Source organism: Macaca mulatta, chromosome 7 (genome assembly GCF_049350105.2).
Source record: "Macaca mulatta isolate MMU2019108-1 chromosome 7, T2T-MMU8v2.0, whole genome shotgun sequence".
NCBI classification, from domain to species: Eukaryota; Metazoa; Chordata; class Mammalia; order Primates; family Cercopithecidae; genus Macaca; species Macaca mulatta.
The window spans coordinates 109,813,248-109,829,868 of record NC_133412.1 but is presented as its reverse complement, the minus strand read 5'-3'; the positions used below and the strand labels follow the sequence as shown (position 1 = coordinate 109,829,868).

Sequence of the window (16,621 nt, the reverse complement as noted above, 5' to 3'; positions counted from 1 at the left end):
TGTTCTGATCTGTTGTCTCTTTGGCTTGGGACTAAGCTTGCCCAAGGATTTCCCTATTGGAGATGGTTTGCACACCCAGTCTTGCCAATGTGACTTTGTAGCTTGCTGTCCTTACAGGACCTCCCCAAACTGGCTGCATTGGTTTTTATCTGTATATTTATAAGATCTAGAAGTCCCCTATTAGTTGTGCTAAGCCAAGTGGTGTTTGGCTGGATGCTCTCTGCTAGCCTGGAAAAATGTGAATTTCTCCCCAGAAGCAAAATCTTGTGTGAATTGTTTCCCAGTTTTCCTCTCCACTTTGAAATCTACTTCAAAGTTATTATTTGGCTAAAGGGTTATGTTTTCCTTCCCTTGAGGTCTATAGGATTTGCCTCTGATGTGTGGCTGGGGCACAGGTTTTCCTTCTAGTCTGTCATTTTTTATCTGTGTTACATATGAACATAATCATTCTCACCCCAAATATGAAACTAAACCTATAGGAAATTGCAAAAGCCTGTTTCACCTCCATTTAGTCTTCAAAGATGTTCAGCCCAAGAAAGAAATACTTAGTGTTCTATCTTGCTCTGATTATAATTTTAAGGATCAACGAACGGATAACAAATGTGTAACTGATGGTAAAATCTTTAAAGACAGGAATTTTTTTAAAAATTAGCTCAGGGTTTGGTTCTGGTTTGGGATAACACCAATAAATATAGTTCTTCACACTTTATCCTGGGAACTTAATAATCTGATAGCGACCAATTAGATCATGTATGATATAACAAAGTTTAGCAAGTATGTTCTCCATGGAAAATCAACAAATGTTTAAACTTATTATATTACATACAGTCAACTTTATGTTGATAAAGTAAATTGAAGGGCTTTGTTTTGTGATCATCTCTTTTGAGAGAGAGAGAAGTTGAGTTATACAGAGAGTGAGCGTGTGGCTCTGTTTACAGATATTGGGAGAAGCCAGCTTCAAGGGCATGTCAACATTCATGATGATGTATTGGGTTAAGTTCAAATTTTTCCTGCATTACTGTGTAAAACACTGCCTGGCAATAATTCAGCACAGAAATTATTTCTTTCCAGTCTATGATTCCTGTGGGCAGAAAAGAAAATTATGCATATGAATCCGTTCCTATAGTTATCTTTCAATAATATCTAAAGCAGCAGCCAAGTTGTCTCTCTATTATCATTTATAGAAAATAGATGTGTCTTCCATTCAACTGTGCCAGGAACCCTAGATTTTTGTTTTCAGAATCAAGACTTTGAAGTAATGATAATAGCTACCATTTACAGAATATCTACTATGTATCAGACACTCTGCAATTTGCCTTATGTGACTTTTTCCTTTTATTTGATTTTTTTAAATATTTATATAATTTTGTGAATTATTAACATAATACTTTTTTAACAAATCAAGTAAGACAGAGCTATATAAAGAAAAATTAGTTTATTTTTGCCAACATCTCCCTCTAACCCTATCCCAGTTGTCGCCACTGTGAACCCTTCAATTTTTTCTGATGCTCACACTCAGTTGATATTTCAAATCTCTCTTTACAAGGTTGGTGGCTTTATCCACGTTTTATAGGGTAGAGAAAATAAAGCCCAAAAAAGTTAGCTCTAAGAAACTGAACATTAACGTAGATGTCTCTTTCTAGTCAACCATACTGTTTTCATTGGGATAAAGAAATCTGGATAATTAAGAAGCTCAAGGGAAAAGCAAAAGAAAAGTGTTTATGAGACCATGAAGAAGCAAAGCCTCCTCTTTGTTGCCAGTCTTTCCTGAGTCGTAACCCATGTGGCCACAGCACTGTCACCTTCTTTCTTCCCAGCTCTGCCATCAGTGCAGGGGCAAGGCACAGCGTCAGCGTTTCATCACCTGCAGGGCGCCGTGCTCCTCCAGGGCTAGCTATTGAATAGCAATTTGATATTGACATAGCTTTGTGGTTCGGTGTCTGGGAGGGGTTGTTGATGGCAAATTCTTCTCCACTCACCGGTTGTTTGCAAATAGACCTGTTCATCCAACATACACTCTGGATAGACTCTAATTATATCTGGGTATCTTTTTTGTTCATAATCATGCCCTATTAAAACAAACTGTAATGATGAATTTGTGAAATATCTAAGCTAAGAGAACTATAAATGTGGACTTTTTCAGCTTGATTCTTCTCCTTTCACTTACATTTTGTTCTCAAATAAAAGGAAGGTTTTTCTCTGATTTTTAAATTTTTCAAATGTATGAAAATGCTTCAAGACCTCATTTGAGTAATGAAAAGTATGGATGATCTTCATTTCCTGAAGAACAAGCATATTTTCCTACCTTAGTGGAGCAACTGGGTCCCCTTTTTTTAAACAAAGCAGTGTTTTTCTGAAGGCCCAGATATGGACACTCACTCCATTGTGCAGTCTCATCCGGTTTGCTTTCCAGCCATGTGATGAAATCCGGTGCAACACCCATATTCCATTGGCTTTCAAATGCAACCCATTCACCTTTCCATAGGAATGCATGTGGAGCGTGCTTTCCTTTGACATGCTGTGCCTAGAACTCTTCTTTGGCCTTAGAGATGGAGGAAATCCACTGACACACCCAAGCCTGTACCCACTGGCCGAACTCTTAGTGGTATTTACCCAGGGAACAATGCCTGCTGCCTAAAATCCTGCCTGTGATCTCATGAGCTAATCAGAGCCAGGTATGGTCAGTAGTCAGTTGGAAGAACTCCAGAAAAAATAACTTGGGCTGTCACAGGTCATCTCAGTGATTTGTTGGTAGTACTGGGCTCTCAGAGAGTAAGGATTCAGTGCCCCAGAGTGGTGCCTGGAAGCTTCATTTATACCAAGGATCTTCTCTCTCTCTCTTTAACATTTTTTTGTATTTTAAAATATATTTTATTAGATATATTTGATGTTGGCAACATGATGTTATGGGATACAAATAGATAATAAAATGGTGACTACAGAGAAGCAGATTAACGTATCTATCATCTCACATAGTGACTATTTTTGTGTGTGGCAAGAGCAGCTAAAATTTGCTTATTTAACAAAACTCCCTAAAACAGTACAATACGATTTTATTAACTCTAGTCCTCATGTTGGACATTAGATCTCTAGGCTTGTTCATCCTGCTGATGCTTTGCACACTTCGACCTGCATCTCCTCATCTCTCCCTGCTCCTCGCATCACCCCTGGTAACCACTGTTTTATTCTATCTACATGCATATTTGACCTTTTTTGTTTTGGATTCTATATATAAGTGATCATATGATATTTTTCTTTCTGTATTTGGCTTATTTCACTTAGGATCTCCTTATTTATTTAATTATGTATTTGTTATTTTTGAGATGGAGTCTCGCTCTGTCGCCCAGACTGGAGTGTAGTGGCACCATCTCTGCTCACTGCAACCTCCACCTCCCGGGTTCAAGGGATTCTTCTACCTCAGCCTCCCAAGTAGCTGGGACTACAGGCCTGCATCACCATGACTGGCTAATTTTTGTATTATTAGTAGAGACAGGGTTTCACCATATTGGCCAGCTGGTCTTGAACTTCTGACCTCGTGATCCACCCTCCTTGGCCTCCCAAAGTGCTGGGATTACAGGCATGAGCCACTGTGCCCAGCCAAGGATCTGCTTTTTTAATTAAACCTTTTAACAACTTTTTAAACAGAAATTTGATTCCATTTCCCATAACCATTATAGAATACTCTCATAGGTAAATATAAAAATCATCAGGCTATCTCTTCATGTAAAAATTAAAGCAAAAATATTTAAGTCTCATCCCAATCCACTTATTCTTCCATGCTTTTCAGATTGGGTGCAGTCAATGAAAGTACAACGAGGAAAGTTAGAGTGCAATTTGGCCCACAATTGGTAACTAAATATGAAAATTGGAGTGAATCTAAATATTAGAAGGAAACTGAGCTAGTGGGTGATCTGCTGGGTTAGATAGTATTGGAATCATTTGGCTGATGCTGCTAATTAGTTACCATTTTGTTTTTAAATGGAAACCCCATAATCAAATAAGTTTAGTAAAATTCCATGTGTTTACAGAGATCTAGTCAAAATTATTCTGTATTTTCCTATTTAAGCATCCTAGTGGAAGTCGTGTTTTGCCTTTCTAATTAAATATTTGCTTACGTGTGTGAAACAATGTCCCTGAATGAAGAAAGAAAACACACTATCATACTATTACTTCTTATTTTTATAGGCAATTGAGTTCTGGTTTTATTTATCCCAAGGCCTCCATTTGCCAGAAAAATATATTTGTACTATTATTCATCGTTACTTAGATCAGTTGGATTGTCAAACTCTGAAACTCTTATTACCTATGTATAATAAGAATGAGTGTGTAAAGAACAACATTGGATTAGATGCAGAGTTCTGCTTAAGCCATTTATCAGCAGCATTTTATCTTAGGCATGTTGCTTAACAATCCTTGATTTCCTCACCTGAAAAATGAGATATACCAGCTGCCTACCTTACAAGGTTGCTGAGAGAAGCAATCAGATATGTTAGGATGGCAGAACCACCAAGAGTGTAAAAGTACAAATTTGGAGTTCAAGGAACCTCAGTTGGAGACCTGTTGTTACCATTTACTCTGTAATCTTGGGCGAGTAACTTAACTTCTAAGTCTTAATTTCCTTATCTTCCAAATAGGGGTCATGATAAGACATATCTCACACACTTATTGAGAGGATTAAATGACACCATAAAGTACTGAGCATGTATGATAATGGCTAAAGGTGTTGAGCACTTCCTGTGTTCCAGCTACCTGATCACATATATGAATGTGCTCTGTAGGCTGGAAAGCCATGTAGAGGGGGAAGCCCAATTCATGTGCTTTTCCATTGCCAGCCTTTCCTCCCATATGCAGAGATCCTAGCCAGGGTACTCACTTTGAGGGATAAGGAAGAGGCCAATTTATAGGATCTACTGCTCCAGAGAGGAAAGCTCCTGGGTGAGGCACTATACCTGGAACAAGATCTCTACCCCAAGCATTGAATTTGGTTGAGTCTCGGAGGAAGCAGACCTGTTGTCTTGCATGCTGCATGCATTTCTGGTGGACTTTATCACAAAGGTCTGGGACTCTTGGAAAAGGAAAGGACAGCCAGAAGGAATGAAGAAATAAAGAAGCTTTCTCTCTCTCAAATCAGACTCCACCTTTTGGTTGCCACTGCCTTCAACTAACAAAGAAATTACCTGTCATTTTATTGTTATAACTATTTTTATGATTGTCAGCGTAACTGCCATTATTGTTAACAGCTAAGTGTATAGTGAATGCTTAGAATGGACTAAGTTGCTTACAATGGACTAAGTTCATTGACTTCTTTCAACAATCTCAAAAATCCTGTGAGGAAGTTTTTTTGTTGTTGTTGTTGTTTGTTTTTTGAGATAGGGTCTCACTTTCACTCTGTCATCCAGGCTGGAGCCTGTCACCATGCAATGACAGGATAAACAGTTCACTGCGGCCTCACCTTCCAGACCTCAAGTGATCCTCCCGCATCAGCCTCCTGAGTCAGCCTCCTGAGTAACTGGGATCACAGGCTTGCCATAGCGCCTGGCTAATTTTTTAATTTTTTGTAGTGACTGGGGTCTTACTATGTTGCTCAGGCTGGTCTTGAACTCATGGGCTCAAGCACTCCTCCTGCCTCAGCCTCCCAAAATGCTGAGATTACAGGTTTGAGCCACTGCAGAAGCCACCAGCCTCAGGAAGATTCTATCATTATCCTTATTTACAAATTAATAAAGTGAGAATTAATCGGAGAGAATAAAATACTTGCCAAAGTACAAGTGGTATTGCTGAGACTCAAACTTGGAACTGTCTAGCTCTGAGCTCCTATTTCCAATTACCATGCTACTCTTCAATTAATTACTGACAACTAGAGTTCAAACTCAACAAAGCACTTGAGTTTAAAATCCATGCATTATGGCCGGGCACCGTGGCTCCCGCCTGTAATCCCAACACTTTGGGAAGCCGAGGCGGGCAGATCACGAGGTCAGGAAATCGAGACCATCCTGGCTAACACGGTGAAACCCCGTCTCTACTAAAAATGCAAAAAATTAGCCGGGCGTGGCGGCGGGCGCCGGTAGTCCCAGCTACTTGGGAGGCTGAGGCAGGAGAATGGCGTGAACCCCGGAGACGGAGCTTGCAGTGAGCCGAGATCGCGCCAGTGCACTCCAGCCTGGGCGACTGAGTGAGACTCCGTCTCAGAAGAAAAAAAGAAAAATCCATGCATTATGTTTGCTTAAACACACACAGCACCCAAGTCAGTGAAAATCAGGAAACGGACAATTAGCAAATGCCATTTGAATATTTGTCAACTCTCACCAAGATCTAGGAGAAATCTTCTCAAGATGATGAGAAAGATGCTATCCAAATTAATACTTAGTTTAGTCATCCTAATTCTAATGACTTAGCATACTAACACTTTTAAACAATAGAAACATCTTTACACCCATTTTTTTAGGGAAAGCCATTGTTATTTGCACTTTATTTTAGCGCCATTGGTTTCTCTGTTGCTCTAAAACTTAGATGGCCTCGGAGCTCCTCCTCCCTCATGCCCTCAGGACCTCAGAGGAGTGAGGATGGAGAAAAGGTTTAGGCTGGGTGCAGGGAGAACCTGTGTTGGTCAGGCAGCCTCACCTCTGTCCTGTTCCTCCCAGCCCCAGGAAAGCTGTCCTCTCCTTCCCCCACCCCTAGACTGCCTTTCTTGAAGCAAGACAGCAGTACTTGGGCAGTTTACTCAGCACTTCCAGGGTCTTTACAACAAAAACGAGTTTCTGCTCAACTTGTCCTATCTCTTTTGAAAACCCAAAAATAATGATTTGGGGATGAAAGTCAATGTGCTGAAACACAAAACAATCTCATGTTGTCAAACAGAAAGTAAACTTTAACCTTCAGAAAATTTTTTGGTTTTCCTGTATGATATGTCTTATTGTTTTAAGATGTATTCTCACATGGTTTTTTCATATTACAAAGAAGAGTTTTCTTAAGCTTATTGTAATTGATTGTAATTAGCTCCCTTAAATTAATAGATGAAGTTGAGTGTAGCTAGAGTCTTCAAACCATTTATCAGCCAAAACTATAGGATTTACTATCTAAACAAGCTCATTTAAATGTTTCACATTAATTACATAGCTATTATAAATGCAGACTGGAAGAAAAGCCTTGATGGGATTTGTTCTATTCTCTTCTGCTGATGTAGCCTTAATTGCACATGATAAGAAAATACTTTTAGTCTGAAAGTATGCCAGACTGCCACGACCACTCTAACAACCTGCTTCAGTGAAATATCAAACAAATGTCATGTCAGTGTGTGCCTCATAGGTGGAAAAAAAAAACAGTTTCCCCTATTATTCAGTGAAAATATGAGAGAGATATCTTTTGTACAGTACCTTCAAAAAAAGAAACAATCACTCATACATTTTTTTAAAACCCATGTGAATTGTAATTGTATTGTAACAAATTGTAAATCTCAGGGTAATCGGCGGTGAGCTCTTCAGCCAGACTAGATTCTAGCAGTCAGGACATTTCAGCCTTGGATAATCAATCAGGGGACTGGAAAGGAGTAATTTCAAGGTGGTAACTGAGTACTCCCAACACCATTTATGTATAATTTATCACAGCAGTGATACACACACTGATTGCATATCTGCTTGAGGATGTGTACAATCAACAGCTATTTATCTATGGCCAATTTATAACATAGTGCCAGCTTCAACCTTTGAGGCAATAGAATCAAGACTGTAACATTAGCTTTAGAAAAACATAATTAGAAAGGTAAATACACTGGATTCAGGAGCCAAATACAAAGTCCTTTTGGATAATGTGCAGTTATGGATTACCAAATTATCTATATGGTTAATCTCCTTCATTAGTGTGAATAATTCAGAATTGGATATAATTACTTACATGTTGAAAGTGATGATAGTTATAACATCAGTTTCACTAATTCTATCAAAATGGTTTGTTCTTTGCCAACAATCTTTTCTTTAAAGCCTGTTTTTATGCATGCAATTTTGTTTGCTTCTTGGGTTTGCTGATTTTAAAAGACACAGATCTAGGCATGATTATTCATAGCTGGGGGGAAAAAGTCCCTAATAATTCTGGCTTGAAGGGAAGTTAATATGGTAATTTACTGTATTCCACAGTCCCAAAAATGATCTTTCTGGCTTTGCTTCTCTCTTCTGCAGCAACCATCCACTATGGGTTATGCAAGACAAATCATTAAGAAGGAAGGCTGGGGACTCCAGGGCCTCAACAAAGGATTAACTGCAACTTTGGGACGACATGGAGTTTTCAACATGGTTTATTTTGGCTTCTACTACAATGTCAAAAACATGATTCCTGTCAATAAGGTAACTATTTAATAAATTAAAATCCTGGAGGAAAAATCCTATCAGTGAGATAGCTCCATTTGTAGAATGTTTATCCTGTCCCGGTCACTGTGCTGGACACCTACATCTATTATCTAATTCGATCCTTACATCTGCATTGAGTGCTGTTATCCCTATTTCAAATCCAGAAGCGGAGGCTTAGAAAGATCAAGGAAATTGCCCAGGCTCACATAGTAAACAGTAAAGTTGAGGACTGAACCCAAGTCTGACACCAAAATTTATCTTCTTGAAGAAGCTATTGTTACAACTGAGTGCTTTCCCTTTATTACTAATAGGAATTTCTAGAAACTGTATTATTACTTACTTTTTGTCTCAGGAGTATAACTTTCTCTAGAAAGTTGAAAGTTTTATATTTTAAATAAGTTTTGAACTCACAAGGAAAAATTGTCGGCCTAAAATTTAAATTTCACCTGGGTATTAATTTTTAATCTAGGTTAATTAGGGTAGGTAATCAATCGATTCTTCTAGAATCATTTGCTTTTGATGCAAAATAACAATGATGATAATTATTATCATCTTCAATATTATTATTTTGAAATGATAGTTTATAGGCTGGGTGCAGTGGTTCATGCCTGTAATCCTAGCACTTTGGGAGGCAAAGGCAGGAGGATTGCTTGACACCAGGAGTTTTGAAACCAGCCTGGGCAACACAATGGGACCTCTCTACAAAAAATTTAAAAATTAACCAGACATGGTGGTGTCCACTTATAGTCAAGCTACTTGGGAGGCTGCGGTGGAAGGAGCGCTTGAGCCCAGGAGTTCAAGGCTGCAGTGAGCTATGGTTGCGCCACTGCACTCCAGCCTGGTGACAGAGTAAGACCCTATTTCTTTCTTTCTTTTTCTTTTCCTTTCTTTTTTTTATTTTTCTCTTGGAGACAAAGTTTCACTCTTGTCACCCAGGCTGGAGTGCAATGGCGCAATCTCAGTTCACTGCAACCTCCGCTTCTGGGGTTCAAGAGATTCTCCTGCCTCAGCCTCCCGAGTAGCTGAGATTACAGGTGCCTGCCACCACACCCAGCTAGTTTTTTTTGCATTTTTAGTATGGCTGGGGTTTCACCTTGTTGCCCAGGCTGGTCTCAAACTCCTGACCTCAGGCGACCCACCCACCTCGGCCTCCCAAAGTGCCAGGATTACAGGCGTGAGCCACCGCGCCCGGCCAAGTAAGACCCTATTTCTAAATAATAATAATCATAATAATAACTTTTTAAATGGTAACTTACAGATACGAACAGCCTTTTTCAACTTCTGCACTATAAGAGTAGCACAGGATGTGCTTTTAAGCCATAGTATCACAGAATTTTTCCCTACCATCAAATTGCTTGCTTGCAATTAAAATTGCAATCCTGGATGCACCAGTTGGAGTAACATTTTTCACAAGCAGGCAGTTTCCCTTAGGGGTCCAGTTCTTCATTTTTCTTAGTAGAAAAGTATTGAAGGACTTTTTTTAAAATCATAAAACTATTTCTAGTATGGCTGACCAGACTGTTCAGTAAAGTTAGTTGTACCTATCTTTGCCCAGCTATCCCCCATATTCTAGTAAAGGCCAGGACTTTTCTCAAATAACAGCTGAATCTACACCATGTGTTCCACATTAACCGTCTGTTGGCATTGCTTCACTTCACTAACCAAAGTTGTTAACCAGGTTTCACTGTATTTGGAAATCTCATTTATTGAGTAGAAGCTTATGTTTTTTTGGTCTGAAATCCCTGATTGGCCAGTGTATATAGACGCCCCTAGTGACTGACAATTCTGATTCCAGGGACCCTCAGAGTTCTCCTCTTGTCAAGGTGTAGAATATGAGTGCAATAAACACTTTGTTTCTGGATGACACAAAGAAGCTCTCAAAACACTGAGATTTTTTTTAGCAGGAACCTGCTAAATAATTTGTAAGGCCCAGAGCAGAATGAAAATGCAGAGCCCTTTGTTCAGAACTTATTAAGAATTTCAAAACAGTGACAGTAGAGCATTATACCAATCATGGGGCTCATCTCTTCTAAATGCAGGCCCCACACGACAGCACTAGTCACACACCCATGAAACCAACTCTGTTTTTCAGACTGTAAGACAACCACTCTACAAAACTACAAAAATTAGCCAGGCATCGTGGCACATGCCTGTAATCCCAGCTACTTGGGAGGCTGAGGCAGGATAATTTCTTGAACTTGGGAGGTGGAGGTTGCAGTGAGCTGAGATGGTGCCATTGCACTCCACTCTGGGCAACAGAGTGAGGCTCCATCTAAAAAAAAAAAAGATTAATCAGATGTATGTTTGGTCATATGCTAAAAAAGAAAATCCAAAAGTACAAACTTTATTCTACAATTAATCAATACACTTAAGTTATTAAATGTTCTGAATTGTTAAAAACAAAACAAAACAAAACAAAAAAAACCTAAACTGGCACAGTGGCTGAAGCCTGTAATCCCAGCACTTTGGGAGGCTGTGTCAGGAGGATTGCTTGAGGCCAAGAGTTGAGACAGGCCCAGGGAACATAGTGAGACATCATCTCTACAAAAAAAAATAAAAAATAAAAAAAAAAACATTAGCCAGGTGTGATTGCACACATCTGTAGTCCCAACTACTCTGCAGACTGAGACAAGAGGATTGCTTGAGGCTAAGAGTTCAAAACCAGCCTGAGCAACATAGTGAGACGCTGTCTCTACAAAATTTTAAAAATTAGCCAGGTGCTGTGGTAAGTGCCTGTCGTCCCAGCTGCCTGCAAGACTGAGGTGGAAAGATTGCTTGAGCGTGGAAGGACCAGACTGCAGTGAACCATGACCATGGCACTTCACTCCAGCCTGGGTGACAGGGCAAGATCTTATTAAAAAAAAAAAAAATGTTAGCCTGTGTCTACCCAATTTTTTCTAATGATATTCAGTGAAATGTCAACCAGCACTTTTCCAAATGAATTATCTATTAGATAGCACTTAAGTGATTCATTTATTAATCAGGACCCTGAAAACTATCTTCTAAATATTTAAATAAAAGATACATTTTGTTCATCATAGGTTTATAATTAATTTTTTATGTTTTTATAAGTTTTACCAAGCTGAGAACCTGTAACTGGAATGCCTCATTTCCTCACTCCCATCCAGAGTATCCTACAATAGGGAGTTTACTGAGATATGATTTGTCATTATTTTATTTATTTTGTTTTCATTTATTTAGTTAGTTTTTTTTGTTTGTTTGTTTGTTTGTTTTTTTGAAACAGTGTTTCTGGGCAGCCTCCACCTCCTGGGCTCAAATGATCCTCCCACCTTAGCCTCCTGAGTAGCTGGGACTACAGATATGTGCCACCACACTCAGCTAATTTTTTTATTTTTCTGTAGAAATTGGGATCTCCCTTTGTTGCCCAGGCTAGTCTTGAACTTCTGCGCTTCAGTGATCCTCCCACCTCAGCCTTTCAAAATGCTGGGATTATGGGCATCACCAACTATGCCTGGCTTTCATTATTTTAAAAAGTGAAAGTTGAATAAATTCTACTGTAATCTTCTTTGAACAGTAGTGTTGCACCAGTAAAGAATGCTAATGCATTGCTTTCTATATATTTGACTGTTAACAATTTTAAATCACAAACTTCCTTTGACAGTGCTAAAATGTGCCACGTGGATCAGAATTTCATTTCCAAGCTTTAGCTTCCAAGTTAAAAGCACTGATTCCTTTGGCAAATGAATTCTCTATTAGATATCACTTCCCATCCCCAGATTATACTAGTAAATATATACTAGATAGTACTAGTAAATAAGTGATTCATTTATTAATCAGTACTCTGATTTAATGATCTAGGCACTGGGGCCCGCTAGTTTGGGGGCTGAGAGGAATGTTGTGCGTAAAATGTGGGGTCAGCAGGTCTGAGTGTGACTCCTGGCTTTCAGTCATCATTGAACCTGTATTTATTGAGCATCTAACATGTGCCAAGCCCTGTGCCAGCCACCAGGAGATGCAATAATGAGAAGCTGTCCCAGCGCTTACAAGGCAATGGATGTAACAGACAACAACAAGTAAACAAACAAACTCACATTTAGGAGCAATAAAGGAGCAATTCCCCCAGTATAAACCTGATGGTCAGGGAAGGCTTCCCTAAGGAAGTGATATGTGAGCTGAAGAATGAGTTAGAAATTAGCAAGGGACAGCAAATGGGCAAAAGCATTCCAGACACATGGAACATCCAGCACAAAGGCTCTAGGAGGGAGAGAGCTGGGTACCTTGGATAAAATGAAAAAATAGCCCAAGCAATGAAAGCAAAAAGGTGAAGGCAAGAACGTGGCTAGAGAGACACAAGGGGATCAGATCATACTGGCCGTTGTAGGCCACACTAAGGATTCTTATCTTCATCTAAGATCTTCATCATTTGGAAGCCAACAAATGATTTTAAGCAGAGGAACAGCCTAATGACTCTGGCTACAGTGTGGAGAAGGAGTGGGGTGGGGTTGGGAGGGAAAAGGCAGAATGTATACATGGAAATGATTGCAATACAAGGTGGTGGAGTCTTGGACTATAGCATCTATGGGGGAGACACGGAGAAGTGGGCCTATTTGAGAAGTATTCCGAAGGCAGAATCTGCAGGATGTGGTGATGGACCATAAGTGCATGTTGAGAAAAAGTAGGGGGTTCAGAAGGATGCCTAGGTTTTTGGCTTGAGCAACTGAAACAATTGTGGCACCATTCACTGGGAAAGAAAACCACTGAAAGAGGAATGGGCTTATGGAGGAATATGATGGGCTCTGCCTGGAAACTCTGAGTCTAACTGCATTTGGGACTGCAAAGTGCTGATGTTAAGTTCATTGGTTGGATATGGGTCCTGTGGCTTGTGAGAAAAAAACTGAGCTGGAGATAGATGTTTAGAAGTCATCGGTCACCTCAATGAGAAGTGAAGTCTTGTCCCTTACTGGTGGAATGACCTTGAGTCTATCACTTCACTGCTCTGAGCTTCAGTTTTTTGAATCTGTAAATTGAAAAACAGTGTTTTTCTATCTGACAAGATTGTTTAGAAGATTAAAACAAATAATATGTGAAGTAATTTGTGAATGTTAAGGTGGCACAAAAGTGAAGTGAGATGGTCCCAGTGACGTGTGAGGGAAGGAGTAGTGGAGCTCATTAGTATGCAGAATTACAGGAGGAATTTTTTCCCCAAACTATTCCTTGTGTACTTAAACGAACGCTGGTTGGTGTTTCTTTTTTTTTTTTTTTTTTTTCTCCTGGCCTAGAACAAAGTCATTGATTTTATGTGTTCTGTAATCTAAGCCTGATTCAAAACTGGGAAACCAGTATTCTTTAAATTTAAACCATAATAAATCAATCCTTTGTGAAGGGGAAGGTATGATAATCATTAAAACATGTTGAAGAACGTCATCAAGTTGTTATAAACCATGATGAGGAGGTGGTGTTTCTTGAAGACTTTATTCCATCTTTGCTGTAGGCTGTCTCTGGCCATTCACTTTGGACAGTTTGTTTACAGGGTTATTGTTTCAATTCCCTTACCCAGCAATTGGTCATTCTGTTGTTCCAAGGAAATCTGAGATTTCACGAACTCTGACTGGCATGGGATAATTCTAGATTTTTCTTTAATTTAAAAAAAAATCTATAAATGTCTTACAGTGTTTTTCATCTTCAAAGTACTTGGTTTTACAAGAAACTGTTCATAATGTTTTTCTCTGGGGAGTGGAAATGGGGAATTGTGTGTGTGAGAGAGAGACAGAGACAGAGACAGAGGCAGAGACAGAGAGAGATTGAGTGGGAGGAAGTGAGCAGTGGTGGAGGGAAGTACTTATTCTTTATATTAATACCATTCTAAGCTGTTGAGAGCTTTTACATTTTGTATGCATTAACTTTATAATAGGAAGTAAATCACTGAAAAATGTAGCAGAACCTCATAAAATAGATCACCCAGTTTACATATTCACATTTTACTTAATTCTAAGGCTATGTTTGCAGAGATAAAATAGGAACTTAAAACAGTAAGCCCAGGTAACTCAGGTCAGTTACCATCCTTGAAGTTCTTGACTTTTTAACTCTTCAGATTAGTGATCTATGGTACATACATTTTTTAAGTTATCACAGAAAAATATCTCAACTTTCTGTGCCACTTTATGCTATTAAAATCATTTTTATAGACTCCATGATTTTGCCTGATCCTTGTCACAATAATTGTCATTTTCAGATAAGGAAACCTAAGAGGAAGTCAAGGCCCAGAGATGAGTTACTGAAGTAATTCACCTGAAGCCATCTGGCAGGGGTGGGGAAAGAACGAAAGACCAGAGCTCTTTCGACCGTATCATGTAATGTTTTCACTCTACATTTTACCTTGGTTTTTTGTTTTGTTTTGTTTTGTTTTGTTTTTTGAGATGGAGTCTTGCTCTGTCACCCAGGCTGGAGTGCAGTGGCACTATCTTGGCTCACTGCAACCTCTGCATCCCGGGTTCAAGTGATTCTCCTGCCTCAGCCTCCTGAGTAGCTGGGATTACAGGCATGCACCACCATGCGTGGCTAATTTTTGTATTTTCAGCAGAGACAGGGTTTCACCGTGTTGGTCAGGCTGGTCTCGAGCTCCTGACCTCGTGATCCTGCCTGCCTCACCCTACCAAAATGCTGGGATTACAGGCATTAGCCACCGTGCCCAGTCTTACCTTGTATTTTGTCACACATAAATTATCTCTTTAAAAGTGGTTACTAAAATTTAAATAAATGAAGTGTCTGAAATGTCCAGATAATGTAACCGGATTCTCTTTCTGCCATGTTCAGACCCATAACCTGGTCCTCCCTTTCGTATCCTCAGTCCGTAATCTGTAGAAACACCGAATTATGAGATACGGCCCTGGAAGAATGGTGCATTACCAGTTTGAAAATGATGCCCTATGTTATGTCCTTTCAGATTTGTTTTTAGGAGCTAGCTGTTCCTATTGAATGGTGAATAAGTGACTACAATAGAGGAAAGACTGCTTTGGATATTGACTGACCATGGAATTCACTTAATGGAAGCATTCATTTACATCTTGTAGTAAATGGAATGGGGTGTCAGGATAAAGAATTACCCTTTCTCCCCAGAAAGAGGCCATCACTTCTCAAAGTAAAGCCCACTAGAAACAGATACTGATTAACTGAAATGCTGACATCTTTTTCGAATATCTGTGGGAATAAGCTCTCATTGCAAAAACAGTTTTTTTCATTACCATTCCAAGTTGGGGATGTTCAGAGCATATTATTTGTGATGTTGACATGCAAATAAAAATCATAAGATTTAAATATTGCATGTCGTGAATAATTTTGTCTTCTAGTTCCATATTTACTTCTTTTCATATGTTTCCATAAATAAAATAGTAGTGGAAACAGCTGTCTAAAGCTAATGGCTGTCAACAGTATTAAATGGTGCTTTCAGTTTGCATCCTAATTAAGGATGTTTGCAGTTATTTTGCCAAAAACAATAGACCTTTTGTGTTGAATTTTGCCATGATATAAATTACATGTGTGGGTTAGAAATATTTTAAGAGAGAACAGTTTTTCAAATGTTCAATCTTTCTTATTTAATAAACCATTTAGACCTGTCCCTGTGGTCATTCACTACAGACAGCATTAAGTCAAACATATTTATTTTCTTCCAAGGTAAATTCTGTAGAATGTCTGAGGGTGGTGCCAGACCCACTTCAGTTTACCAGAAGAAATGTGGAAATGTGTTAGTTTCATGATTGAGAGCTACATCCTTCCCTAAGGTGTGCACTGAGCTGAATGAAAAATGCACCTTTGGGTTCAAGGGGAGAACTTAGACAGAGCTGTTTATATTTTGAAAAGAAGAATCTCAATAGAATTAGAGCATGGTACGATTTAATTTATGAGCATTTAATTTTCTGATTCTCTCTTACTCCATCATTAGTCTTACCAATCATCCGGTAATGGGAAGGGCAGGAACATTAAAGTTTCATTAAGAACAACTCTCCTTTCTAGAAACCACTGGGGGAAAACTACAAGTACCTATTATCTATAAAATTCCAGGATATGTGACAATATTCTGTGGTAAAAAGGGGTATCTTTCATTGGCAGTTTGCACAGACTCCCTAGTGGGGGTATGTATAGGGGAGGGGGTATGGGAGAGGGCAGAGAGCAGAGGGCCAGGGGTTCAAATACTTCCTTAAATAAATTTCAGGCCAGTCACACACTCCCCAAGTGGATGGAAATGAGGTGCAAATAGCTTTAGGTTCTCAGTGGGTCTATTCTATTCATTCATTCCAAAAGTATTCACAGTGCACCTACTGTGT

General features: G+C 39.2%; 1 protein-coding gene across 3 annotated transcripts in view; it reads left to right on the top strand.

The window, feature by feature from the left end:
- Positions 1-16,621, top strand: part of SLC25A21 (solute carrier family 25 member 21) — a 507,140-nt gene that overhangs the window by 465,021 nt on the left and 25,498 nt on the right. For all 3 annotated transcript variants that reach the window (XM_077937769.1, XM_077937768.1, NM_001265644.1), the window contains 1 exon segment: positions 8,172-8,336. In XM_077937769.1, coding sequence (XP_077793895.1) covers positions 8,172-8,336 — 165 coding nt within the window.